Source organism: Tachysurus fulvidraco, chromosome 17 (genome assembly GCF_022655615.1).
Source record: "Tachysurus fulvidraco isolate hzauxx_2018 chromosome 17, HZAU_PFXX_2.0, whole genome shotgun sequence".
Taxonomy (NCBI): Eukaryota; Metazoa; Chordata; class Actinopteri; order Siluriformes; family Bagridae; genus Tachysurus; species Tachysurus fulvidraco.
The window spans coordinates 19,382,852-19,410,548 of NC_062534.1; the positions used below are offsets into that span (position 1 = coordinate 19,382,852).

At 36.4% G+C, this 27,697-nt stretch overlaps 5 protein-coding genes across 7 annotated transcripts; all 5 read left to right on the top strand.

The window, feature by feature from the left end:
- Positions 1-801: 801 nt before the first annotated feature.
- Positions 802-6,742, top strand: LOC113635978 (troponin I, slow skeletal muscle-like). The gene is made up of 8 exons (XM_027135798.2): positions 802-887; positions 2,676-2,701; positions 2,826-2,829; positions 3,108-3,149; positions 3,533-3,664; positions 3,747-3,836; positions 5,878-6,051; positions 6,130-6,742. The coding sequence occupies exons 2-8, from the start codon at positions 2,691-2,693 to the stop codon at positions 6,214-6,216; spliced, it is 540 nt and encodes a 179-aa protein (XP_026991599.1). The 5' UTR covers positions 802-887; positions 2,676-2,690; the 3' UTR covers positions 6,217-6,742.
- A 755-nt stretch (positions 6,743-7,497) lies between these two features.
- LOC113635979 (troponin I, slow skeletal muscle-like) lies at positions 7,498-10,739 on the top strand. Its single transcript, XM_047802631.1, is given in 7 exon segments — positions 7,498-7,508; positions 7,617-7,620; positions 8,012-8,056; positions 8,184-8,315; positions 9,191-9,280; positions 9,401-9,574; positions 10,506-10,739. Coding segments are annotated over 7 exon segments (537 nt in total). The 3' UTR covers positions 10,587-10,739.
- Positions 10,740-12,584: 1,845 nt separating this feature from the next.
- On the top strand, positions 12,585-18,447 carry LOC113635613 (troponin I, slow skeletal muscle-like). 2 transcript variants are annotated; one of them, XM_047802599.1, is made up of 9 exons: positions 12,585-12,720; positions 13,443-13,474; positions 13,575-13,578; positions 15,497-15,538; positions 15,610-15,741; positions 15,845-15,934; positions 16,187-16,360; positions 17,640-17,729; positions 17,888-18,447. In XM_047802599.1, exons 1-8 carry the CDS (start codon positions 12,628-12,630, stop codon positions 17,724-17,726), a joined length of 654 nt encoding a protein of 217 aa, XP_047658555.1. In that variant the 5' UTR covers positions 12,585-12,627; the 3' UTR covers positions 17,727-17,729; positions 17,888-18,447. The 2 variants fall into 2 exon arrangements, with proteins under 2 accessions (XP_047658555.1, XP_047658556.1); XM_047802600.1 differs by having other exon boundaries at positions 12,659-12,717; positions 13,441-13,474.
- Positions 18,448-18,626: 179 nt separating this feature from the next.
- Positions 18,627-22,545, top strand: LOC113635612 (troponin I, slow skeletal muscle-like). 2 transcript variants are annotated; one of them, XM_047802601.1, is made up of 8 exons: positions 18,627-18,768; positions 19,096-19,138; positions 19,264-19,267; positions 19,434-19,478; positions 21,173-21,304; positions 21,426-21,515; positions 21,875-22,048; positions 22,214-22,545. In XM_047802601.1, the coding sequence occupies exons 2-8, from the start codon at positions 19,125-19,127 to the stop codon at positions 22,301-22,303; spliced, it is 549 nt and encodes a 182-aa protein (XP_047658557.1). In that variant the 5' UTR covers positions 18,627-18,768; positions 19,096-19,124; the 3' UTR covers positions 22,304-22,545. The 2 variants fall into 2 exon arrangements, with proteins under 2 accessions (XP_047658557.1, XP_026990947.1); XM_027135146.2 differs by having other exon boundaries at positions 18,632-18,768; positions 19,431-19,478.
- A 530-nt stretch (positions 22,546-23,075) lies between these two features.
- bpgm (2,3-bisphosphoglycerate mutase) lies at positions 23,076-27,376 on the top strand. Its single transcript, XM_027135207.2, has 3 exons — positions 23,076-23,228; positions 25,101-25,723; positions 26,563-27,376. The coding sequence occupies exons 1-3, from the start codon at positions 23,122-23,124 to the stop codon at positions 26,736-26,738; spliced, it is 906 nt and encodes a 301-aa protein (XP_026991008.2). The 5' UTR covers positions 23,076-23,121; the 3' UTR covers positions 26,739-27,376.
- Positions 27,377-27,697: the final 321 nt, after the last annotated feature.

Genomic DNA, 27,697 nt, shown 5'->3' on the forward strand with positions numbered 1-27,697 from the left:
AGTAAAAGCTGGGGCTGATTTCTTTCTAGACCAGACTGCCAGACTGTAGTTAAGCAGCCTATTAATTTACACATGGATCATGCCTCTCAGATTTCATGTAATTTGGGACTAATTTATATTAAGTCCTTTCGCTGACACATCCTTGTCACATCATCAGTGGTCAGTGAGTGATTGAGTAATTGTATGGTAATTGTTTTGAGTTTTGAGATAACTTATTTACAGAATAATTAACAAATATGCTCTCAATTCATGTTAAAGTCCACAAGTGAGCAGATAAGGGTCCTTGAGCTATATCTTGCCCTCACCCCCATTTTTACAGCTATGCGGGGCACAATCCAGCTGAATACCATCAGAATTTATGGTCTTCAGAGGCTGATCATAATGGTCACCTCTTAATTCCTCAGTATTTACAAGGAGGTCATTCAATTTACAAACTCTGGTGATAACGACTGCTAAGTATTGACATGTATTTGTGCTACGATAACAATATATATAGTTACAGTATATGATTCGATCTTATCTGCTTGAATGTTTACAAAATGTTAAACAGTGGATGTATACAAGGATGGCCTTCTTTTTAAACATTTATGATTTTTATGTACATCCTGGAGTTAAATACCACAGATGCCCTAGTCTTTGTGTGTTTGTGTGTGTGTTTTAGTGTCCCATATGAATGCCACACTAAATGGAGGAGTCAGAGATGAAGGACACATGCTACGTGAAAGGGACACAAACGCATAACAGAAATTATTTAGGTGCTCTATTTTGGTGAGCCATTCACAAGACAACATTCAAATCATAAATCTCTCATCCAAAAATCATAAAATGCCTTTTCTTCTCTGGCCCGACCATCCAGCTCAATCTCCCTCTCTCTCGTCTACATCAAGGTAGGTTTGGATCATGACTTAGCTAATGAGGTAGACATGTTGTCAAATAATATTAGCTGCCTGTTGATTGTGACTAAGTGACTGAACTTACAAAAAATTCGAAGACTTTTGGTGGATAATATAATTTGTCTTGAAACCTCACAGTCTCAGAAATTAAAGTACTAAGCTGGATTGTTCACTGTTGCTGGGATTGTACCAGTATGTATTTACATATGCAGTGTAGATAACTGGATTTCAAGGATGACTGAAATCTTTACTCTATAAGTGTAATTATAAAAACAAATTTACTTAACCATCCATGCTCCTTCTTAGATAAAAAATACATAATAAAGGAAAAAGTATTATTAAGGAAATGACAAAGAAAATTACAGTTCCTGTTTTTCTAAGAGTATATGTATCAGTTGTACAAGTATTGTAAAGAACACATTAGATCTGATCAAACTGCTGAGGCTCATTTTTAAACAAAATGTTTTATGCAATTCTAAAGGTAGTTTTTTCGGTGCTAGCCAGCAATCCTGAATTCAGGGATGTAATTATAGATCCACACATGTGCTTAATGTGAAGCGTAAATTGAACTGAAAAAGAACTGTTGTCAAATGGAAATGAGAAAACTAAAAAGGAAATACACACTCATGGGAAAAAAATAAATGTGATCACAGAGTGCAGTTAATCCATATAAGATGCAGAATAAGAATATATCTAAAAGAATAAGATATATCTTGCAATTTCATCTAGTAGTTTTCTGCAAAAAAAAGTAGCACAAAAAAAAAATCTACAAGATGCAACACAAATTTTGAAAAAAGCTTTCATAGACAAAAAAACAAAACAAAAAAACTAATATATATATATATATATATATATATATATATATATATATATATATATATATATATATATATATATATATACGAAATAATGCAATATCCATGCGCTCAACAAACGCCATTCATCTAATCAACTAATGAACTCTTAAATACATGTATATATATTTATATATAATGAAATCCCAGGTTTGCTTGCATATCCAGGATTCATCTATTTCTGTAAATGTCCATTGTTAAAAGCACTATAGAAATAATATTGAATTGAAATTAAACAAAATGAATGCTTGACCTCTGACCCAGTGCTGCTTTGGACGAGTGTCAACAGGAGACCTTGAGGAGTCACCTTAAAGCTCTGATTTTATGTGCTGGAATAATCACATAAATGTCACTCACTGAATGAAAGGTGTTGGCACGGGGCCATTTTCTCCTATATGCCTGACCAAGATTAAGCAAGACTTGTGTTGGACTATTTAAAACAAAAAACAAAAAAAGCCTTGTATGACAACCTTCTTGGGTGACAAAGACAAAATAAAGACAGGCGTGTATGCTGTTATGTGGTTGCCTCAATGAAGATTTCAGACCTGGCCAAGATTTTATGGGAGCCCTGGTTGCCATCAGGCAGCTTCAAGGCTGCAGCTGCTGCGTATCTGGGAGAGAGAAAGGAACGGTAGCAATGTTCAAATATAGCCAGGAGCACTTATAGCACCACCTGGCCTTCAATTAAGCAGCTACGATATAACGTGTACAAATACACAGAACAGGACGAAGAACATCATGTACTAAATTACAGATCTATATTCAGTCTGTTGGAATTCAGATAAAGGCATCGGTGTAAGGAAAGGTTTCCAAATGATTACTGAGCGAGTCGGACATACTTCCCAACTATGTCAGGACTGAATTAATTAATTATTTATTTTTGTATCTATTTAGCATCAGTAACACTGTGCTTTCCTTTTTTTTAAAGGGCACAAAGAGAACCATGTCGGAAGGGTAATGTGACAACCTCTTGCTGTTTATATAATAGTACAATATAATGATTGTTAATCAAAGAGAGGTTTATTCAATTAATGTGTATTTACTGTGTTTTTTTCTTCTCCTTTATTTAACAACACAGACCGGTAAGTTGAACCATACTTTTTTTACTCACTGTTTTTTCACAATATACAATGCAATTCAACTCTTAAAATGGCTTTTAAGCCCTTTAACTCCCAGGACCCCTTGAATTGTGGATCCAATTTTACATGTAATTTCTCTCATAGCTGCATTTTATGCATTTTGTATTAGTTGAACTGCAGTTCATCGGTTCTTCATGATAGGATAGTAATTCAGCTGGAAGTTTAATAATGAAATTTAGTTATGTTTCATTTTCAGTAATATACTTTTTTTTCACTTTCAGAAAAAGAACAAAATCACGGCCACACGCCGGCTACAACTAAAAGTGAGCCCCATTCTTATATTACATCAGGAATAAAACTTGATGGGTTGCACATGCTGTTAAATTGGTTTTCAATATATACCAATACTTCATAAAGAGTTTTATTCCTTTTATACCCCAGCAAATTGTCAACTAGTAACTTCTTAACATTAGCGAATGGTGCATGATGCTTTTTATACATTTATAGTAACATTTAATGTTGTTTCATTTAGTATTGTTTACATTTATTATTATTGTTACAATTATTATTATTATTTAGTGATGCTGTAATAGAAGGTTAATCAAGAGCTATATGACCAATCAGAATCGAGAATTCAGCCTGCCTGGTCTAGTGGAGTTATGTTTGTTCAGTTCCACTGTCTCATTTTTGAATCCTTCCTCAAAAGGGCAAGCTGCTAAAGAAGGCAGCATCTATGCTTGTAGCTGAGAAAGAGCAGAACAAGCGTGATAGGGAAAGTACCCTGAACGAGAGAGTCCCACCTCTCAAACTCTCTGGACTGTCTGGACAGGAGCTGCAGGTACACAGTAAATCGCACTGCTGTGAGTAGTGTATGAGATGGACCTCTGTAAGATAATAATTTTTCAAAAATTTCATCACAGGAGCTCTGCAAAGAACTCCACCGCAAGATAGACACCGCTGATGAAGCGCGATATGACCTTGAAGTTAAAGTGGCCAAAAATGAAACAGAGGTACTGTATTGTGCTCACATTTCAGCACTAATAAAAATTTCCTAGCAAGACTAAACCCCTTTGTCTTTCAAAAATAGAAAGACACCAGCATAATGTTCCATATTGTCTTAAAATGGATTATTTTGGATTTTTGTCAATCTAACGCAACAGCACCACCAAAATAAAACAATATACACAGAGTGGTACACAATGACAATACACCCAGCCCAGACTTTAGATTTATGAAGCCTGTCAGTGACAGACGTATCAGGCGATAACACTAAGTGAAACTTCCTAACTTAATTCTGATCAGTTGGGGTGATATTTTACACAAGCCATAAATAGTGCATGAAAAGCACACATGAGTGATATAGTCATGGGAGGAATGAATGTGGATTATTTAGTCCATTTTTATTATAATCCCTTTATCCCCCCCCCCCAAAAAAAAATTAAAAAATCAAAAGTTTATTCTTTTTTTTTATTTGTACTAAAGAAATACCTTGTTTTGTTTTTACCATTTTTAGTATTCTAAGAAAATCAATGCATGTGCAGATTCAGATCACTTGAAATCATGAATTTAACTGCTTGTGCTCTAAATCATTCTAATAAAACCTTCGATAAAATTTTGTGATATAATATATTGCTCAAATAATAATAATATATTATTAATATTAATACTAATAATTTCACTGTCAAGCTGTTGATCTATATTAGATTTTAGCCTTCATTTAAATTCACCACCAGACATCAGTGCAGAAGACTAATGAATATAGGTGCACATATTTATAGTACGTTGGGCTTCATTGTATTCAGTGCTAATACATTTCTGTTTAGTTTCTCATTATTTTGTGTTAACTCAAATATCATGGATTTTGCCTGATCAAATTCATTCACAATCTTACGATTTTTTTAAATGAACAGATTTGGGCCATGATATGTCGAGTGATGTCATCACAGCATGCATTCAACCAAATCCTTCTTTGATTCAAACATGATTACAGCTATCATATAAAGTAATTACATGTGTCTTCAGTTACAGGAGTTTAAAAGAAGAATCCTGTGCTTGCAATTTCATCTAGTAGTTTTCTGCAAAAAAGTAGCAAAAAAAAAAAATCTACAAAAGATGCAACACAAATTTTGAATAAAGCTGCACTTTCATAGTAAAAAAAACCCTATATATATATATATATATATATATATATATATATATATATATATATATATATATATATATATATATGAAATTCTGGTCTGTTATGTTATGAAATTTTGGAGTGTTTGCATTTTTGACATTTTATTGTTTACAATTCCTATATTTAATTCAAGTTTTTATTCATAAGGAGTATATGAGTATATGCCACGAACGCTGGATAAAAGGGACCCAAATGCAGGATGGCAAAAATAACAGGGTTTAATAACGAAAAACATGAAACATAACACAGACTAGACCAGACAAAGACAACAGTTGATTCCGCGCTGCACGAGGCAACGCGGCACAGTTAAATACAAAAGACAATGAGACACGATTAGGAACAGGTGTGGAGACAGGGAGGGGCAGACACGTGACAAGGAATGTAAACAAAGGCACATGGCCCACAGTCCAGGCTGAGTCCTGACAATATATATATATATATATATATATATATATATATATATATATATATATATATATATATATATATATATATATATATATATATATATTACACATTACATGTCTGATGAACGTCACTGACATTCTTGCAGACACTGACTGTAAAATCCTGACATTGTGGGATTTACAATGAAGAAAACTAACATGTAGCAGCAATACTGAAAAGAACACAGATGTGCTAGGCAATTAGATCATTCATTCAAAAATATAATTAACCCTTTAATATCCTAGGATACACTCAGTGGGTCTAAACACACACATCTCCACTCTTCTAACTACACACTGTTCCTAATATAGTCACTGTAATGAATAAATAATTTAAAGTAGTTCTGAAATAATGAAACATCTGGTGGGATTTGTATTAATGAGGTTTAGATCTTCAGTTACACAAATGTTGTTTTACTGCAGATTCAATCACTGACACAGAAGATTGGAGAGATAAAGGGCACCATGAACAGAACCAAACTGAAGAGGGTAAAGAAATCTGCTGATGCTATGCTGGGTGCTCTGACTGAATCCAAAATGTCATCGAAGGCAGACTTTAAAGCCAACCTGAAGACAGTGAAGAAAGAGGATGAGAAGGTAAGCTTCATGGTGACGCTACATCAGGACATCGCAATCATGAGCATGCATTTCTCATGAAGTGTTTTTGTTCCACAGAAGGAAGAGGTGACTGACTGGCGTAAGAACGTTGAGGCCATGTCTGGTATGGAAGGCAGAAAGAAGATCTTTAATGCCGGTCAATAAAAGGTTTAGATGCAGAATAGTCAGCTGGAAACATTGTGTGTAACATTCTGTCATAATTAAACAGCAATAATTAATTACAAATGCATAACCAATAGATGACATAATCGATAACATGGAGCCACAAGAGAAGAGGACATCTTTGTTGAAATGGAAAAAAACAAAATATTCATTTTTCTTTATTTGTGACCTTCCATGGTTTCATGACTGTAGATAAACTGTTTGTGTCCCAAAGTTGTGTTGAGTTTCAGACCTCACTGAGCCTTGTGTCAAACCTGGCTGTTGTCAGCATCTAACTATCCTTCATACATTCTCATCTTTGTGTTTTGCATAGAAATACACTGTGTGCGTTGATCTGACCCACAGGTAAAAAAAAATCTGACTAGAGATGGATGAACTGTGATTGAACTTTTATGGTGTAAACCATGTTATGTTGTATGATGGCAGATTCTGCAATTTTTTCTAGTCACTTGGAAATGCAACTTGCAGTGTAACGGCATTCCACAATTAAATATGATGCAATGTTTTAAAGAAATATCCGTGTGTGTGTTTGTTTCCATCCAATGTTGATGTTTAGCTACTGAAATATAGAATTATTTAATATACTAAAATATATAAGGGTTTGGCGTGCCATACTGTATGTTGTTTCACTAAGACACTATTTACATTCATCAAATCAAACTCAGAAATCCAATGCAAGTTTAAGGCAGAGGTTGTGATTTGTATGGTTGAATCGCATATTCATTCTGGCAGGCTTCACCCCTTGTAAGGTCAAACAATGAGAAAGTCCGAGGTGGTGGGCAGGCTACGTGAAGGGAGCTTCAAGGGGTCTAGTCTATTTTAGATCTCTACTCACAAGGGGCCACTGAAGCCGTAAAATCTGAACCGGCATTGTCTCATTGTTGCATTGTCACACACTGCTCACTCTCTTGGGCTTTTCCTGCACACATCAGGTATGATTCCACAACTTTATTGAATTATTTAATGAGTAAGAATCAAGTTTGGTGTATGAAATTATTTGACCAGTAGAATCTGAGCTTGTAGAGGTCTCATGTAAATGCTTTGCCAAGTTAACAAAACTTTGAGTAAATTTCAATTTCAAAATTCTTACTTGGAGATGGAAGGATATATCTCTTGTATAGAAGTCATAGAAGGGAATTTTTGCTTGGAAAAGATAACAAATGACTTGGACACAACCTTAAAATTCTTTTTAAATTCCATTAGAAATGATTACTGCTTAGTCACACAAAATTTTTACATATCTTTTTAACAGGAAAAGTCATCATGTCTGAGGCGTAAGTACCTTTCAGTTATGTCAAATTTTTCCTCACGTGTGTCATTAATTTTTGATCGACATTTGATCAGGTTCTTTTATTTTTCCTCACCTTAATCTACATCTCAAGACCGGTAAGTGAGAAAAACCAATTGCTAAGAGACTTCAGTTGAATACAAAAGCAGTGAAGAATGAAGTATTAGTATGTTAAGTCCACTAGTAATACTTTATTTATTCAATTACTATTACTAATACTAATAAGACAACTAATATTCTTTAATTAGCACAAAGAGAAAAGAAAATAAACTCATTAAACTCATTAAACTCCCTAAAATGTTTTTCATTCCTTTCTATTAATTTTTTTCTATTAAATGATCTACATCTACTGAATTGTTACTAGTGTAGTAATTGTAGTAGTTACTGAATACTAATCGAATAATATGGCAGAAGTTTAAGTGATTAATATATTTTACTAATAAGAGTCTGTGCAGGTTCAACAATGATACCGTATTACCATATTTTTAGAAACAGAAACCCAAGACTTCGGCTTCCTGAAGGTTGTTCCTGAAGGTTTGTCTTTACATTCCTTACTTCCAGAAATGCCAAGAATTTCCCACTGTTGCATCTTTGAACAAACTGACAGAAAAGATGTTGCAGTAAAATTCGCAGTGATACTAAGAGCTGCTTCTCTTTTCAGACTAAAATACTAAAGAAAGCAAGTTCACTTCTCGCTGCTGAGAAGGAAGGGAAACAGAGTGAGAGAGAAAGAGTCCTGAGTGAGAGAATTCCCCCTCTGCAACTCTCAGGATTGTTGTTACAGGAGCTACAGGTTGGGTTTGAGGATCAATCGTACGACAGTTTTTCTATCCTTGGACTAATCATCAAAAAAAACACTTATTTTATGTGTAAATGTATTTTAGGTAAATAAAGATGTTTAAGATTCTTGCTGATGTTTGAAAATGATTTAAGATATCCTGTTTGTCTGCCTCCATAAAGAATTTTCATTTTCTTTAATGTTAATTCTGGCTGCAAGGAAAATCAGACGGATGGAAGGAGTCTCCAGTACCAGTGCTTTGTAATCGTCTGTAGGTTTTCCATTATGGGAAAGTCTCCAGGAAAGAGAACTCTAGACCTCTTTGTGGTTTCTTGGCAACATGACAAGCTGTGTATTTAATCTTAGACTCTAATAAGACTCACTGACACTTAATGTTATTGCAGATGTTTCACAGATGTTACAAATCATTTTATGTAATTATAAATGATCAAAAAGTTATAATAAATAATACGTGTCACAACCAGGGAAGGAAGGAGACGGACCCGTACACAGGATAGCTTCAAAGGAATGGGGTTTAATAAAGACAAATACAATAAAATGACGAGGACTAAAATAATACAAATGACAAGACCTAACAATGACTAAACATAACCACAGGTAACCAAACGTAACTAATGAATCCTCACATTTATACAACAGACAATGATTACACAATGAGGAACAGGTGTGGAGACAGGGAGGAGCAGACGAAGGCGGGGCAGACACGTGACGAGGAACAATAACAAACACACATGGCCGAAAGTCCGGGCTGATCCCTGACAATATGTACAGTTATTATAAAATGGCCGATAATATATATTTTTCTTAAATATAGTCCATTGTCTAAGCTTAATGACAAAATCATGTATTTATTTGTGATTGGTCCTCAGGCACTATGTAGAGAAATCCTTCAAAAGACTGACATGATAGATGAAGAGCGATATGACATTTAAGTCAAAGTGGGCAAAAATGACAAAGAGGTACAAAGTATTATAAAGAGTTGAATCACACATCCGAACTTTTCATGTTCTTTAGTAGCACATTATTCATGTAATCAACATGCTTACATTTTCTTGTTAAAAAAAAAAAATTGGCTTCAGATTGCAGAGCTGTCCCATAAAATCTCCAAACTCAAAGGGAAGATGAAGAGACCTGCCCTGAAGAGGGTAAAGATTTCAGCTGATGCTATGCTTGGTGCTCTTCTGGGAGCCAAAGTCAGGGAGTCTGTGGACTTTAAGGCCAACCTCAAAACAGTCAAGAAAGAGGAAGAAAAGGTAAACTGCAGGAAAATGGTGATATAACAATATAAAAAAGTAAGTGCAATACGAGATTCTGAATAACACACCTAATAATCTAATAATTTTAGAAGATGATTTACTAAACCTTTGGGATTTTTACTGACTATTTGGTCAAAATGGTACTACATATACTTTATACTTAATATATACTGTAGATCTATGTGCAAAATTTCTGAGGGAAATTAATTAAGTTATATAAAAAGCAAATGTCAAATGAAATCATCTAAAAGAACTAACTAACTAACTAACTAACTAACTAACTAACTAACTAAATAAATAAATCAATCCTTACTGGAGCACTCTCCAGGTCCCTCCTGACAAAATCCTCAGAAAACATTCATTCAGTCATTCATTCATTTTCTACCGTTTATCCAAACTTCTCGAGTCACGGGGAGCCTCAGGTGTCATCGGGCATCGAGGCAGGATACACCCTGGACAGAGTGCCAACCCATCACAGGGCACACACACACTGTCATTCACTCACACACTCACACACTACGGACAATTTTCCAGAGATGCCAATCAACCTACCATGAATGTCTTTGGACCGGGGGAGGAAACCGGAGTACCCGGAGGGAACCCCAAGGCACGGGGAGAACATGCAAACTCCACACACACAAGGCAGAGGCGGGAATCGAACCCCCAACCATGGAGGTGTGAGGCGAACGTGCTAACCACTAAGCCACTGTGCCCCCCTCCTCAGAAAACAGAAGAATAAAAATGATCATTTGAATTATCATTATCACTGAACGCTAGTCAGTCAGAGAGAGGATTGTTACTCACAAAACAGTAGACATCAAATGGCCTGTATCCTTTGACCATATTTGTGTTGGAAAGTGTAGATGTTATGATTCATTTCTGTCTGGTTTCAAGTATTCTTTCCTTTGCATTCTTTTTTCTCTTTTAGAAAGAGGAGGTAACTGATTGGCGTAAAAATGTGGAGGCCATGTCTGGTATGGAGGGCAGAAAGAAACTGTTCGCCGCTTGACAATAAAACCTGTACTGCTATGTTTCAGCATCGTAATAAATAAAAAGAGCAAATCAACACTGATGTTAATCACTTCTGTGATCATTTATTCACATGGCTGTATAAATTGACTCGATTGTCAATATTTATAGTTAAAATGTGATCATGTAAACATGTTGGTCTATTTTCACTTTGGTTTCACACAGGAATTCATCATCACCTAAACAGAGCAATACAGCAGCACTTTAGCGCTGTCGTCTGTCCAGCTCTCTTACCTTCTAGTCTGTAATCTCTCTCAATAAACAGGTCAATTTTCAAAGTTTCAAACTTCATAGTAATATGTCTCTCAACACCATTGTGCTCAGCAGCTCATAGATCACTAACCAGTGGAGTTGAATCTCTGCTTTAACTCCATTTTATAGTTCAATTCAATTCAATTCAATCTTTTTTGTATAACGCTTTTAATATTATACAAAAGTTCATGATTAATATTAGACATAATTAATTGTGTTGTATTTATATTTATCCCCAATGTACACTGCTTTCTTAAACACTGAGCCCAGCATTTGCTTTTGTAATAAATATAACACTGAAATTTTCTGGAAAACAGTAAGTGAGAAAAGAAGCTTGTTATATTTTGATTTTTGAAGCTTCCTGGAAAAACTGAAAATTGACAGTTATCCTATACTGTATGTCTGTTACATTTTTTATCCTATCAAACTCCATTGTCAATAATCGGCATTAACTAACCAATTAAATCCAGTCCAAACTAAAATGATTAAACCCATTGCAAATCGAATATATAAACATATTTATTGGGGTTTCAGGGTGAAATTTACTACATCTATGTTACTGCTAAGTTGTTACATCAAGGATGGCTTGTGGTGAGAAAAAATAATAGTTTCCTATTTTCAGGAATCTCTAATGAGTCATGCTAGTCTGATCTTCACGTTTGTGTCAATGACAATGACATAATGTTTAATGACAATGTTTTTAACAAATATTCAACACAATAAAGCAATTGTGTAGATAAGTGAACCAAATGTGTATTGTGAATCAGAAATGTGTTCTGGTTGATGACTGATCAACCACACTGTGTATATTTCTGTGTCTGAAACCTTATAACAGAATTATTTGATACAACACCAAAGCTAATTAGAGCCGCGTGGTCAGATTTAGGCCAGCACAGCATATGAACATTGTATTGTTTGATATTTGAACCAGTGACATAAGGACAAAACCTCTGCTAGGATCCGCTGTCAGTTTGATAGTTTAACGAGATCACAACACAAAGCCTTTTTAAGTAAAAGGACTTGTTGCATTTGTCCAAATGTTATCAGTGGACATTAGGACTAAAAATAAATCAGCGTCAAAAGGCTGGTGATAATTCTTGACACCTCTGTCATGGACACAGTCCACACAGTGAGCTCATGTTACAATAAGACAAAGTTTCCACCTGCTTCCAAACGTCTAAATAAACCTCGGTGATTTATTCTGATCCCCCATGAGCTGCTTGTCTGTGGTGCTTGGAAGTTCATGCGATTCTGAATAATTAGTCTAATTGGGGAGTTATTTCATGTAATCTCATTCAGGTTAGCCACTTAAACTCCAGATTTTGTCTCTTTATCTTTTGTTCTGCATAATCAATTTGTTTACACTGAATTACTGTGTTATAAACTGAAATGTCCAGCAAGAATTTGAAGAACTGAGCAGCACTTTGGATTGATTGCTCAGTCTTTCCAAACCAGTTTCCTATCACTTAACAATGATATCTATCTGCAGAACGTGTTTAAATCATACAATTTTCTCATCGTATGCATAATGTGTGTAACTTGCTGAGTTTGTCAGTGTATGAACCCTCATCGTGCACCTCAATGAACTTAATTTTATCTCCCACCACCAACAGGTGGCGTCCAAACTCAACAACTGCTGCCTGTGCATGTTCCAAGTCCAAAAAAAGTTGTTTTATTACACCACTTAACTTAGTGAATCGTGTTTGGAAGCTATTCAGAATGACCAGTAGAATGTCTCAGGCAGAGGTCTATTTTAGTGAGGCACTCACATGGGCGTTAAAAACTATAAATCTGAACGATTTTCCTCTATTCACCTTCAGCCAGTTTGCACACTGCCTGAATTTTCTTCCTCAAAAAAAAAGGTACGTCTCATTATTTCAGGGATTATCTGGGGATTAATTTCATTCTTACATGGTCTGATACCAAATCCTGTATGCTTTGAATAATTCTCGAGAGCGCTGCACTGAGGTTGTTGCCACTTCTTTGTTAAAACCTTGTTCATCTTTACACTGCTGGACAACAGAGATGGGCTCGAGTCATTCTTCACTTATTCAGATGCCACTGAAAATTGGTCGCAATCCACACCAATTTTAAACTATGCTGAAACTCCAGAGTGCTATGTGCAGGAGCAGACGTCTTCCACTGAAGACAAAGACAATGATAAAATGTCCCAACAGTTTAAATATCAAAATAAAGTCCACTGTCATCCACAGTAATACATTTGAGGGTTTGTGTAATTTCTCATCTGGTAAAAGAGTTTTTTCATCATCATACAGATTTTTTCTATACATGTGAAATTTAGAGAAATGTTGTTTGATGTGGAATTTCATCTCTCCTTGTTTTTCTATCTAAAACTTGTGACTTGGATATTAGAAGAACTGCAACCTATCTATCTTCCGTTTACTTTCATCTGAATGACATAATGAGCTACAGTGCTTGACAACAACAGAAATTTAATCTAGTATTGGCTTGAATGGAAAAAAAATGTTTGTGATGTTTTAGCACCATGTTTTTTTAAATGTCATTCAAATGCATTTAAAACTAAAAGGTTATTTATGTAAACTATTTTTATTGCTTTGTTTAGAAACAGGACTCACAAGGAGAAATGGCTGATGCGTAAGTGATGTTACAAATGAAACAAATATGAACTTCTTTCAAAATTGTTTTAACTTTTAAGTAACATCCTGCTTTCTTTCTTTATTTCCTCCTCACGCAGACCGGTAAGTTTTAAAATATTCTAATAACAGCAAATGATCCATGATGTCAATATTATGAGTTTCTATCTGGATTAAGATTGAACTTTATAATGCAAATCTTAGAAAATGAACGTGTGTATTAGGTGCAACATATAAAATATCATGCACATGTTTAAAATTGAAATCGATAGCTGTTTTTTATAGTTACTCTTTCAGAGACACAAACATGTCAGAACAAAACAAAAACCTTAATGGAGGCTCTTTCAACTTAATGTAAAATAAATCACATTAAATTAATACTTTTCCAAGAAAGAGATAAAAATTCCCCAATTACAAGAAACATAGCAAAGCCAGAATAAACACTTTTCTAATATAAAGAAATCAATTACTGAAAAAGGATTGAAGTTAGGGGGTTTTTACACCTGTTCACTTCATGCGTTTTCTGTGATCCGATATCTATCCGATGGTAAAAAGACCAGGTGTAAATGCGCTCCGAAACGGTTTCGATACGGATATAAATCCGATCGCTCAAACCCCTTCAGGAGGTGGTCTGGGATGCATTTCAGATGAAACTGGACAGGTGTAAATGCATGTGGTTGTTCAAGCCACATACGTCAGCGCTATACTCCTCCCAAACGGAAGTACGTCACTCGCAGGTAACTTGCGAGTCGTTCATCGCGCCAGAAACTAATATGTTTTCCCACCAGTGTTTGCTCCGATCTTTCACCCAGGCGTCTCCTTTTAATACTTAAAATGCACCACTGCTGCTGCCAGCGAAAATGCAGCAAACAGTAAATGCTGTTTTTTGTAGCAACCGCACACACCAAAACGTGGTCCATTTCAATTACCCCGGGAAATGAGGTGAAATATATTTGCATATTGGGCGGGAATAGAAAGATCAGATTGATATCCGATTCGCCAAGACGCATTTATGTGGCCTAATGTAAATGGAACAGTTTTAACAGATCAGATAGCTATCAGAGAAATAACATGAAGTGACCAGGTGTAAAAGACTTGGAAGCGGTGTTAACAACATTCCTCCTGGACATGCTTGTACATGCAATCTTTATAAAGCACTGATTACTTCTTAAAGATAGAAGGAAGGTGATGCATTGGATGAAGCATAAGTATGTGAAATCAAGACGAGATACCTTTAGTTATAGCAGACTTAACACAACAGAAGATAAAATATGTGTTATAAAGCAATTACAGGAAGAAACTACTACATGACAACAAAAACAGCAATAACAACAGTACAGAATTATTCATAAAAATGTATAAAATTAAAGAATAATAATAAAGTCTGAATAATTGCTCTAAGAACGTTCGGTGTTGGAGCATCTGATGTTAAAAGGTAGGATACTCCAGAGTTTACGGCTGCTACAGAAAAACGTCATCTGGATTAATTTCACAGCATGAACAAGAAAGTATAAAAGAAGTTGTTGACTACATGAACTCGTCGTATACGGGTGAAGAATATCACAGATTTAGTCAGGAGCCATGCAAGAACGGATGTAATATTCACTAACTCCTGAGCGACTAAAACTGCTAACTAGCATAAGGCGCTCAGCTGAAAAACTCATAGGAGCTCATTATGATATTATATTTATAATCTGGTGACTTGAAAATCAAGCAGTTGAATTATCCAGTGCACAAAGCCTAAAAAAAACAAACATCACAACATCTCAATCCATCTAATCAGGTCTATCCTAAGTGCTAACCTTAGCCACCGTTGGTTCTGGGCCGTGTGCCTTGGTGTACATGAACCTCAATAGGAGGCTGGTTCAGTAAGTAAGAAAAAGAAGGTTCACTTTTGTTATACTTCATCTACTTGAGCAATAAAGAACCAGTCTTTACTAAACAGGTAAATGAGGAGGAAAGTTATTGCAACATTTTCTCACATTTAATATCATATTGACTTTGTGTTTTATGAATCCCTCAGAGGAAGTCCAAGATTTCATCAGGACGTCGGCTTGGGCTGAAGGTGAGAATAAATAATTACACACACAGTCCGTTTACACTCTGTGGTTTTTACCGAATCTGTTAATCTTATAGATCAAGATGCTAAACGTAGCCCAGGAGATGCTTATGGCAGAGAAAGAAGAAAAGAAGAAAGAGAGGGAGGTCACACTGAGTGAGAGGATTCCACCTTTAAAACTCTCGGGTCTGTCTCTGAAGGAACTGCAGGTGAACCTACAGTCATTGTAAAGCTCCAAAGTTGATCATCTTGTTTAATTTTTTTTCCCCCTAAACACGTGTGTGTTTGTTTCTTTGTTTTCTTTTGGTTCAGGATCTTTGCAGGGATTTGCATCACAAGATTGACGTGATTGATGAGGAGCGCTATGATATTGAAGTTAAGGTGTCCAAGAATGAGAAAGAGGTACGAGTAAGAGGAATTCATATTCATGTTGGTTCAGTATTGACCGTGTAATCCGTAGCACTCAACTGAGAACTGTTTTTTGATTTTGGAATGGAGAAATAGATATTTTTCAAAATAATAGCATATCCAGATGGGAAAACAGTGCAGGATGGCAGTCCACTGGCTCCATCTATCAGTTTACTTTAATAATGCTGATATATTTTAAAATAAAAATAGCCTAAAAATTCACAGTTAGGGTGTTTTCTGGGACAGATCGAAGAAATGACCCGGAAAGTTATCGAGTTGAATGGCAAGATGAAGAGGCCTATTCTGAAGAGAGTGAAGATCTCAGCTGAGGCTATGCTCAGCGTCCTCCTGGGTTCCAAACACAAAGAGTCCATCGACTTCAAAGCCAATCTGAAGACAGTAAAGAAGGAGGAGGAGAAGGTAAGACCATTTAACTCTCGTGTCTATCACTAAGAACTATAGGCTTAATCTGCACTGATGCCCTGCCAAGAAGCAGTGCCAATTCTGCCCCATGTTCTCAGAGTCTTGTGTTTCAGCCCCATGTTGCCTTAATTCAATATTTCACTGAGGTGAGGAAATCAGTAACTAACTACTCCAGTCCATGGAGTGATTATTCTTTAACCTCCAGTTTTTTTTACTTGCATTGTAGCCATTACATTTTTAAATGTATTACAAAAGGACAATGTCATATTTTTTATCCATTTATAGATAAATCGAAGTAGTTTCGGGAATTACAGAATTATAATATAGTCGAACACCCAGACGCCTCGCTTTTTCTCTCTCTCTTGAAGTTAATATACTGTAGCAAACAATTCAAAAACTCAGTCATGTTTCTGTGAAAGGGGGCACAGTAGCAGTTAGCCCGTTTGCCTCACACCTCCAGGGTTGGGGGTTCGATTCCCACCTCCGCTTTGTGTGTGTGGAGATTGCATGTTCTCCCCGTGCCTAGGGGGTTTCCTCCGGGTACTCCAGTTTCCTCCCCCCGGTCCAAAGACATGCATGGTAGGTTGATTGGCATCTTTGGAAAATTGTCCGTAGTGTGTAAGTGAATTAGAGTGTGTGTGTGCCCTGAGAAGGGTTGGCACTCCGTCCAGGGTGTATCCTGCCTCGATGCCCAATGACGCCTGAGATAGGCACAGGCTCCCCGTGACCCGAGAAGTTCGGATAAGCGATAGAAAATGAATGAATGTTTCTGTGAAAGCAAAGAAACTCCTCTGTTCTGAAGGTTGTCCTGTGTTTGAAAACATATTGTTACAAATGTGCTGACAGTATAAACGCTACGTATTCTATAAATGCTATGTACAGGTCTACGTACAGAAAGTTTCCTCATATCAACAATTACAGTTTTATGGCTAAATAACAACACTTTTTTTAGTTTGCTTATTATTAGCCACACGTTATGTGAAGTGACCCCCACATAAATCCCTGTGTACGACTAAGTTTGTTGTTAACTCAATTAACACAAAGCCGAGAATTGAGAACAGCAACATCTTCAACACCTTCTGACCAATCAGAATATAGAGCTCAAAATCATTGTAGGGTAATCATAAAAGAAACGGCATCACTCACAAAAACAGTGAGGACATAGAAATCATGCAATAACAACAACCAGAAAAATACATTCAATATAATTAAATATTTAAAAAAAAGTTGAGACACTACATGCATTTTTGTCACTGTACTGCTTTGGCCATATCAGAAAGAAGAGGTGACTGACTGGCGTAAGAACGTGGAGGCCATGTCTGGTATGGAGGGAAGGAAGAAGCTGTTTAATGCTGGTCACTAAAAGGTAAATACTGATTAAGATCTGGTGTAAGAGGCTGAGAGGGGAATGTCTTCAGAGCTCATAATACATAACAATATGAAAATTATGCCATTTTATCTGCTCCATTATAAAGTTTCAGTCTGTTTTGTATGTTGGAGTCTTTTCATTTCTGCACCTTTCAGGTCATCTCAACAATGAACTGGATATTTAGTGAGAGCTGACCGAGAGCTACTTGAAGATGATGATAAAAAGACTAGCTGAAACGTTTGAAGACATTGAAGAGCTTAAGTACTGACTTCTATTGTAATGTGAAATAAAGTTATGAACATTTTCTTGTCTTATTTTTTAAGGCATGCTTTAGTTGAGAATATCATGCTTTTATAATTATTTGTATACACATGCTGTATAATTAAGTGTTGGAATCCAGTATAGAGACCTCTTAAAAGTAGAAATTCATGTGTGTGCTGCTATTCTGTAGCATCTGATGTTCTTGTACTCTGTAAAAACTAGACACTGCAGTTCCAGCTTCAACCTAATGATGGTGGCCTAAACCCACTGAGTAAGTCCTGCAGTGTGTTAGAGTCTGAGGTCTATTACTGTTCTGTTAAGACGTTCAAATAGTAACTGACCAGTTTGAGCTTTAAGTGTTAAAAATTGTAATACTTCTCATAACGTTGATTGTAATGTTCCAGACTAAAGTGAACTGTGTAACTAACCATGCAATTAAAATCTCCTGCTTTTACATTTGTCCCCTACATTTTATTTACTCTTTACTAGCTACACACTCTGGTTATGCCTATCTATCTACCTATACTTGTGTGTGAAGCTCTTTGTTCTGATTAGTTGATTCAAGCTACTTTGCTGACCCTTCCTCCAGTGAACTACTGTCCAGGTCATTGTTCATGAGGCAGGACATTCACAGTCAAGGCGCTGCAGAATGTCTGAACTAGAACAGGAGGTACAAAGGCTATTTTAGTGGCCCACTCACAAACACTTCAGACTCTATAAATATGCCTCCTTTCTTTGTTCGCCACACTGAAGTCATCCGTCTGTCCTCTGGAAGGTAAGTTTGATTTTATATTCATGTCCCAGACAAATCTAAACTGCAGCAGGGTTTAGCATCTGCAGTGTGATCTGTTGTAAATGGCACTGTATGCTTTCTGATTAATACAAATTCTATACTTTATTCTGGTAATAAATATACACTCAATAAATTTGATTATCATCCCCACATAATTGCAAGTTGGTGTGGACCACAATTCTACCAATGAGATTTGATTAAACAGGATGTAACGATGTCATGTGATTGAAGAGACATAGAATGTTAAATAAAAATAATTAAATATATAAATAAATTTGTTTTAAAATGACCTGCTTTATATGTTGACAGTGAATTAAAAACGACAAGAGATAGACATCATGTCTGAGACGGGGTGAGTAAATCCAAATTAAATTTTTTTATTATTTTATTAAAATTTTTACGTCTTTCAGTCATATTTATTTATTTGTTTGTTTGTTTGTTTGTTTATTCATGACTGTTCACATCCAATGGATTAAGAGTGGTGAGTACAAACTGCAATTAAATAATCATTATTATGCTCTGGATGCTTTTTACACACAAACGTGACATTACTTTGGTCACATATCTACATCTAAGACAGACAGAAAGTTTATTCAAAGTCTTTCATTTTTTATATGTATTACTTACTGTATTCTTTATTTCAGAAGAAACAAAAGCCAAAAATTTCTGCATCACGGCGTTTATACTTAAAGGTCAGTATTATGTAACATTTCTGATGTAACCCACATTTAGGGATAGTTTAAAAACCGTATTTCACTTTTATTAATATCATATATTAATTAGTATTATTAAGTATATTAGTAGCGGAGGCAGTTATGGACTCCAGAATTCCTAGAAAATTCAATGTGGCACACACATACTTGCAGTTTTGGTCACTAGGAAGTTTGACGTATGTTTACATGTTTCGTGGATGTTTTTTCCCCAGAGATTTTGTTCATTTTCCATAGCAAATGTTATATAGCAAATATAGAATTTGAATTAGAATAGAATTTGGGTGAGTTTTTTTTTTCCTTGATCAAATTAGAGCATATTCACTACTCAGTGTCCAAAAAAGGAAAAAAAACAAAAAAAACTTTGGGCCAAAACTTTGATCTTTGTGACATGTTCATTGAGAGTTTTTTTGCCCTCAATATGTTAATCAGCAATTAGTGCTTAGACGTCTGATGCCACTTTTAATTTTGTTGACAAAACGAAGCCACGAGAACGATAACCACATTGTTCCTGGTTTAAAAAAAAACAAAACAACTCCTTTATTGACAACGCAGAGTACACAGGACAGATGAATGATCCAGTTCTGACTGCATCACCCCTCTGTTTTATTTCCCTGATGTTTTCTCCTAGACGAGTCAGAACCTACGTAAACCAGAGCTAAACTTGGCAAACTAGAAAAACAAGGAACCGTAACTGAACAGGGTCACAGTGTTGAGAAATGCAATGCAATGCAATGACGTTAAAAAATGACAACAGGGTTTTATATATACATGAGTAGTGAGGCAGGGATTTACAGAACAAGACACACAGGAGACAAACTGGACACAAGAGACAGGTGCTAATATCTATCAAGTAGTGTGATATACTGTACAGAGCAGAAGCTCAAGAAAACAGGGAGGTGGATTATTAGGTGTGGTTGGATGTTTTGCATGCGTTAGCTGCATTATTATTATTTGTGGGCTGTGGATAGGATTACAATGTAGTGAGATGAAGTGTGGGGGGGAGGTGAGACGTAGTGAGAGGCGGAACTGTGTATTAGTAGAAATAAGTTATGGTAACTTGGTTAAATTCATGGCTTATAGACAATTTCTACTGTATTTGCTTGCTATGGTAGTGATTTTACTTTTTCCCAGTTGTTCTTATTGTCCTTATTATGACATTTAAATTGTACAATATTTATGTTTACAAAAGCCTCAAGATTTTAAAGCTGCTTCATTAAAAATGTTTTATGATTTGAATGTGTATATATATGTATAACAATTTTATTTCACAGCGGAATCTAAAGGGTTTGGTAGGGTCAGATATTTTATTCTGGATTGGACTGGTTTTAACTAAATCCTGTTAAGCTTGTTTGCCAACTCAGCTCTGACCTCAATCTCTAGACTCTAGTGGTTGTGTATAATTTTCGCAGGCTTACTGTGTCATACTGCACATTGATTTGAATCATCTCAGTAGTTCTGTATGTAATCACCAGCATCCCTTAGGTATTAGGAATCATATAGAGAAATAGAAGGACTATATGAGAAATTAAAGAAAAAATTCATAAGTAAATTCATTAAAAGGCATTCATTCCTTTATGCTAATAAGTATTTACACAAACAAAATAATCTGATATTCTGGCCGCTAACTGTACATGGTGCTACCAACACTCATTTTGTTTTACTCATTATTGCAGACCAAAATCCTGAAGAAAGCTAGCACTTTGCTGGACGAGGAAAAGAATGAGAAAAAAATCGAGCGAGAAAGAACCCTCACTGAACGAGTGCCTCCTCTGTCGCTGAGTGGCTTCCCACTGCAAGACTTACAGGTGCTTGTTGTTTTCAGTCATATAACCTCTAAACATATAAATCAGATCAATCACACAGGCACAGCAATATGTTTTTTGTTGCATGTTTGTGTTATTTTAAGCTTCTGTGTTTATTTCACAGAACCTGTGCAAAGACCTGCATCGCAAAATCGATGTTGTTGACGAGGAGCGCTATGACATTGCAGCTAAAGTTAATAAAAATGAAAAAGAGGTGATTACTGGTTTAACTTAACATTCTAATGCACAGAAGATATAGGACATCACTGGATATGTGTCTTATCATTATTAGGATAGTATATCTAGATACACTAGACCCAATGACAAATAAAAGACAGAGAGACAGACATGTAAATAGACTTCATTTACAGAAGTTTGGAAAACATTGCAGGTTTGGTTTTGACCTTTTGTTGTGATGAACTGAGATTTAATAAACCTAATGGATTTCAACATAATTAGTAGATTATGACACAATGACACAACATAATGACATTTCTTAAAGCTTATTTTCTTAAAAATTAGCTGGAAACTTGAAAATGTAAAGTGTACACATTCACTTCACTTTTGCTCTAGATTGCAGAACTGAGCCACAAAATATTCGAACTAAAGGGCAAAATGAAGAGACCTGCCCTGAAGAGAGTGCGAGTGTCTGCAGATGCCATGCTCGGAGCTCTGTTCGGATCCAAACACAAAGAGTCCATTGACTTCAAGGCCAACCTTAAGACAGTCAAGAAAGAAGAGGATAAGGTAAAAGTACTTATTTTAGAAAGCGTTTGGTCTACATGTTGAGCTATGCAATAGGCCCAAACTCAGAGGCTTAAAGAAATATCTGTCTAAATGTTACCGTATTAAATTTAGAGAGGTGATCAGGTCCTGTATTTTAAAGCAGTCCAAATCTTCACCTTTTTACAGAGAGAGGAGGTTACTGACTGGAGGAAGAATGTGGATGCCATGTCTGGGATGGAAGGCAGAAAGAAGATGTTTGCTGGAACAGCATCCTAGTACCGTGAAATGGAAAACTCCAAATAACTGGACTTTCTAAGTTCTGGAAATAAATCTATTTTTGCTCCCAGTGTGAATTTCAACCTGTGACTAAAATGGCTTCTGTGGAAACACATAAAGAACACATTTTTATAATACTTTATTATTATTATATTTTTATTGTATAATAATGATCATATTATAACAATATGTTGTTGTCTATGTGATATACGCCTAATAAATATTTGTTTTCTTAAATGTCATTTTGAAGATGCTTTGGAACATGTGAATAACTTGCATATGAGTTACTACCATTGACACCATTAGAGTATCTGAGTGTCTACTGTTGACACTATTAGAGTATCGAGTCTCTATCATAAAATATATTGACACTATTAAGCCTGACATTTAAAAACTGATCAGATGAACCAAGTGTCAATACAATTGGTCCTCAAAAATACCAACTGCATCATGTTGAAGAAAACATGACTGTCTTCCTAGGCTTGAAATGACAAGGTACTAGCTTTAACTTAGATTTAAGCATGCTGTTTTTGATATCAGGATATTGGTCTTAATATTACTTGATATATAAATCAATTGTGTCTCCAGCACTATTTTGTATATTTATATCCAGCACTATCTATATGTTTTATAAAACCGCGAATGTTTTGTTTTTTAATCTATCGGCCACCGTAGTGTATGTTGTCGCTCGATATGGTGGAAAGCAATCTTCTCATTGGCTGTAATATAAAGAAAGGGCGGGTCTTAAATAACGTTCCACTTTCTATATTAGTCCGCTAGCTAATGATTGGTGCTTGCACCCTATGTAGTGTACTTGTATGAGTCTGCACATCATTTCAGTCACGGTTAGTTACACAGTTGCCAGATATTCCATTTCAACCCGTATATGGTTGCTAGTCTCTTTAAACGCCAACACTGTCCTGTGGTGAGTGACGAATAATTTTACAGCGATTTCATCAACCACAACCTTTTAAAATGGTTGATTTAAAGAGCAAAACAAAATAAAATAAAACATTTTTTTGCGTGTTATTTTGCGATGTAGCTCGTATCATGTTAGCGATTCGGCTTTTAGACGCTATAGTTAATTACTGCACTACTGGTTTGGCAATCAGTCAACATTACGATTAATGTTTCCGCATTTTATTTCCTTTCTTTCTCTCTAAAGAACTGTATGTTTCGTTTTAAAAACATATGACAAAGCTGTAAGAGTATGAACGGTGCAGGAAAATATAGCTGCTCCATGACATTTAATCAGTGACCCCTGATCTTTACTGTCAGTATTTACCCTTTTTCTGACCCTAACCTTCAGTAGGTAAAGTTACATTTAGTGTTTGGGATATTTAGGTTTATTTTTCCATATTAAACGTATAGATTGTGGGTTGAGCTGGTTTAATATTTAGATCGGTCCTCACTCAGACCTAAAGTAAACAGAAGCTGATTCATTAGAGCTGAAGCTGAAATCCAATTTAGTTCAATTAAATTAAATTCAGTTCAGTTCAATTTAATTCAGTTCAGTTCAATTCAGTTTAATTCAATTCAGTTCAGTTCAATCCAATGTAGTTCAATTCAGTTAAAATTTATTCCTATAGTACTTTTTACAGTCGACATTGTCTCAAAGCAGCTTTATTATTTATATAGACATAATATAATATACGTATAATGTATATTATACACAACACAACGTATAAATACAAAGAAGAAAAAAATAGACCACGAGTAGGTAGTTACGTATCAGACGTATTGCACGTTTTTCAAAATTTCTATTATTGCACATGTGTTGTTTAAGTACTTTTTGTTATTGTTATTATTGCAGTTAAACAGTAATAACAGTGTGTATAATGGTCGCTGGGAGCAGCTTTGTGGAGTTGGCAGCTCCTCTTTAGTATAGCAGAGTCTAACTGGAGCTGGTAAATCTACTAAAGCAGATTCTTTTTAACCAATTGTGATCTCTATGTAAGGTGTTTTTAATACTATACAAAATATTACGTGTAACTTGTGTATTTTACATACAGAACACAATCAAGTTGCACATAATATTTTGTATAGTATTAAAAACACCTTGTCTAAATGCAGTTAAAGTTTACATTATTTATCACCACTGTAATCATTTAAACAGCAAAAAATCAGAAAAGATGCAACCTGAAAACTGAAATCCAAACCCATGAGGTAGAAATATAATTGTTTAAATGTACTCTCTGTTTCTGTCTCTATGACCACATTCAGGACATTAACTAACATTTGACTGTTTTGTTTTTTGTTACTGGTAATAATGAAGCACTTGGTATGTTTTGTTATACATTATGTCCTCTTAATCTTGTCCTCAAAGTACACAAACATTTGTATTTGACAGTATGTCTTTTAGATTTGTGCAGAACCTCAGCAGTAAGACTGAGAGTCATTGTTCCTGACTCTTCTTTCTGACACGTCATGTAGTGGGAGAGAACACGGTTAAATTGTTATGCTCGCTGTAACAGTAAAACAAACCCCTCCTTCCATTTCAACTTTACTTCATTCAGTATTCAATATATTAATTTACAATATTTATTTTTCCACAAAGCTCCTCATCCATCATACAATCCACAATTCTAATCTACATTCTGGGCTAGAAAGAAATCAGCCTCAGTCTCACTTCATAAAATTTCATTGTGTTTATTTTATAATGTTGCTTTTGGTTCCACGAAATATCCAACATGATCCTCCATAAAAGATTTGTTCGCAGCAAATAATCAGATGTGGAAGAGAAAAAGAAAACTTGTATGGCTGCTGTGCTTGCCTGTTTAACGTTGAACTCTTTCAGGCCCAAGCCGCACATCTCCTCGATGTCGAAGCACAAGCTGTTCCTGCTGAGGCATGGTGAAGGAGCCTGGAACAAAGAGAACCGCTTCTGCAGCTGGGTTGACCAGAAACTGAGCGAGAACGGAGTCTTGGAGGCTCAGGAGTGCGGTCGGATGCTGAAGCAGCACGGCTACCAGTTCGGCCATGTTTTTACCTCGATCCTCAGCCGCTCCATTCAGACAGCATGGCTTGTACTGGAGGCCATGGGCCAAGAGTGGGTGCCGGTCACCAAGTCATGGCGGCTGAACGAACGCCACTACGGCGCTCTGATCGGTCTGAACCGGGCCGAGATGGCGCTGAACCACGGTGAGGAGCAGGTAAAGCTATGGAGGCGGGGTTATGACATCACACCACCCCCCATCAATGAATCCCATCCCTACTTTGTGGAGATTTACAGTGACCGGCGGTACAGCACGTGTGATGTGCCCAAAGAGGAGCTGCCCAAAACGGAGAGCCTGAAGGAGGTGCTGGACAGACTCCTGCCTTACTGGAATGATGTCATCGTTCCTGAAATTAGGAGTGGCCAAACTGTCCTCATATCAGCTCATGGAAACAGCTGCAGAGCCTTGCTCAAGCATCTAGAAGGTAAGTGTGACCTGTGACAAGTTTGACTAGCCTGGAATATCTTAAATTAAAAACCATCAGGTTGCTTGTTGGGCATGGTGGCTTAGTGGTTAGCACGTTCGCCTCACACCTCCAGGGTTGGGGGTTCGATTCCCGCCTCCGCCTTGTGTGTGTGGAGTTTGCATGTTCTCCCCATGCCTCGGGGGTTTCCTCCGGGTACTCCGGTTTCCTCCCCCGGTCCAAAGACATGCATGGTAGGTTGATTGGCATCTCTGGAAAATTGTCCGTAGTGTGTGAGTGAATGAGAGTGTGTGTGTACCCTGTGATGGGTTGGCACTCCGTCCAGGGTGTATCCTGCCTCGATGCCCGATGACGCCTGAGATAGGCACAGGCTCCCCGTGACCCGAGAAGTTCGGATAAGCGGTAGAAAATGAGTGCGTGAGTGAGTGAGAGGTTGCTTGTTACCAAGAAACTACAATGGGTAATTTCCCTAAACTCCACTGAGGCAGAAAACTTCATCTTATAGCTTTCACTCTGTTACAAATTCATTTCTCCATACTGAAACCTTCACCACGTCCATTATTACAATAACCGGCTGCAAAGAGCGCAGTAATATAAACACAATTCACGTTAATCATACTGCGGTTACCACGATACAACACCTTTTGACCAATCAGATTCAAGAATACAAATAAGCACAAGTAAAGAGCTCCCAAATAGATCCGTTCACAATATATAGTAGGTCTGGAAATGTTATATATATATATATATAAACCTCACTTCTCTAATTATACACTTGTAGCCAGGTTTATGGTCTATTTTTCTTCATTTTAATTTTCATGATCATTATTCTACAACAGGTATATCTGATACCGACATTGTGAACGTCACTCTTCCCACTGGGGTGCCGGTTCTGCTGGAGTTGGATGAAAATCTCCGGCCGCTGAAGCCTCGAGAGCTGCTGGGAGATCAGGCCAAAATTCAGGCGGCCATCAAAAAGGTGGAAGATCAGGGAAAAGTTGTTGAAAGCAAATGAAAAAAAAGTGTTTGAAATGAAGTGAAAGTATATGCTGATAAGTTATAGCATGTTTTATTTATATTGATGCACTGGACAGGAGAAAAGTTACACTAATGTACACCTGTGTATGGATTGTTACTGGTCTTAGTTTTAGTTTTAGGTACAAAGCGGCGGCTATTTTTCTCGGACAGGACGAATAATCGTGTTTTATTCTGTTTGGTGAAATATTAAGAGAAAATTGAATTACAGTGGATTTCTGTACTGTATGACTCCAGTAATAAGCCTGAGCTTAAACTTGATTGCTGTTCTTTCGAGATTACTGGTCTAACTGGTCTGAATGGAAAGACCAGCTGTGCTTTTGTCTTAAGTAAAGGAGAGTCCAGGATCCACCCATGTTTACATCGTTTGTGTTTAAGAAATGTTCGTGTTGTCTTACTCTAAACCGTTAGCAGATTCAATGCTGTGGAAATTGTTTAGAGTTTATGCACCTCAATGCAAAATGTACCTCAACATTACTACTAGTCGGCGCAGTCCTGGTCCAAAAGTGGACATTTACTACGCCAATGGTCCCTGATGTCTGAGTTTTATGCAGTTATAGAAACATTTTATTTTAATGTTTATAACATTATTAATCTCTCTCTCTGTCTGTCGGTACAGTATGTATAGAGAGATCACCGGTAACTACTCTCTCTGCTATCTCTAGCTCTCTCCATATAGCTCGCTATATCTATGATGTGCTATGTCTCTGTCCCTGAGACGAAAGAATGAGAAGGAGAGCGAGAGAGAGAGGAGAGAGAGATAGAGAGGGGGGGGAGAGGGAGAGAGAGAAAGAGAGGGGGAGAGGGAGGGGTACCACTCTATCCTCAAGTATAATGAGATAGCTAATTATCGTATATATAGATCTATCTATATGATCTATGTCGGTTGTCCCATCTAGACATAAGGATAATTCGAGCTGCTCTATACTCTATCTCTCT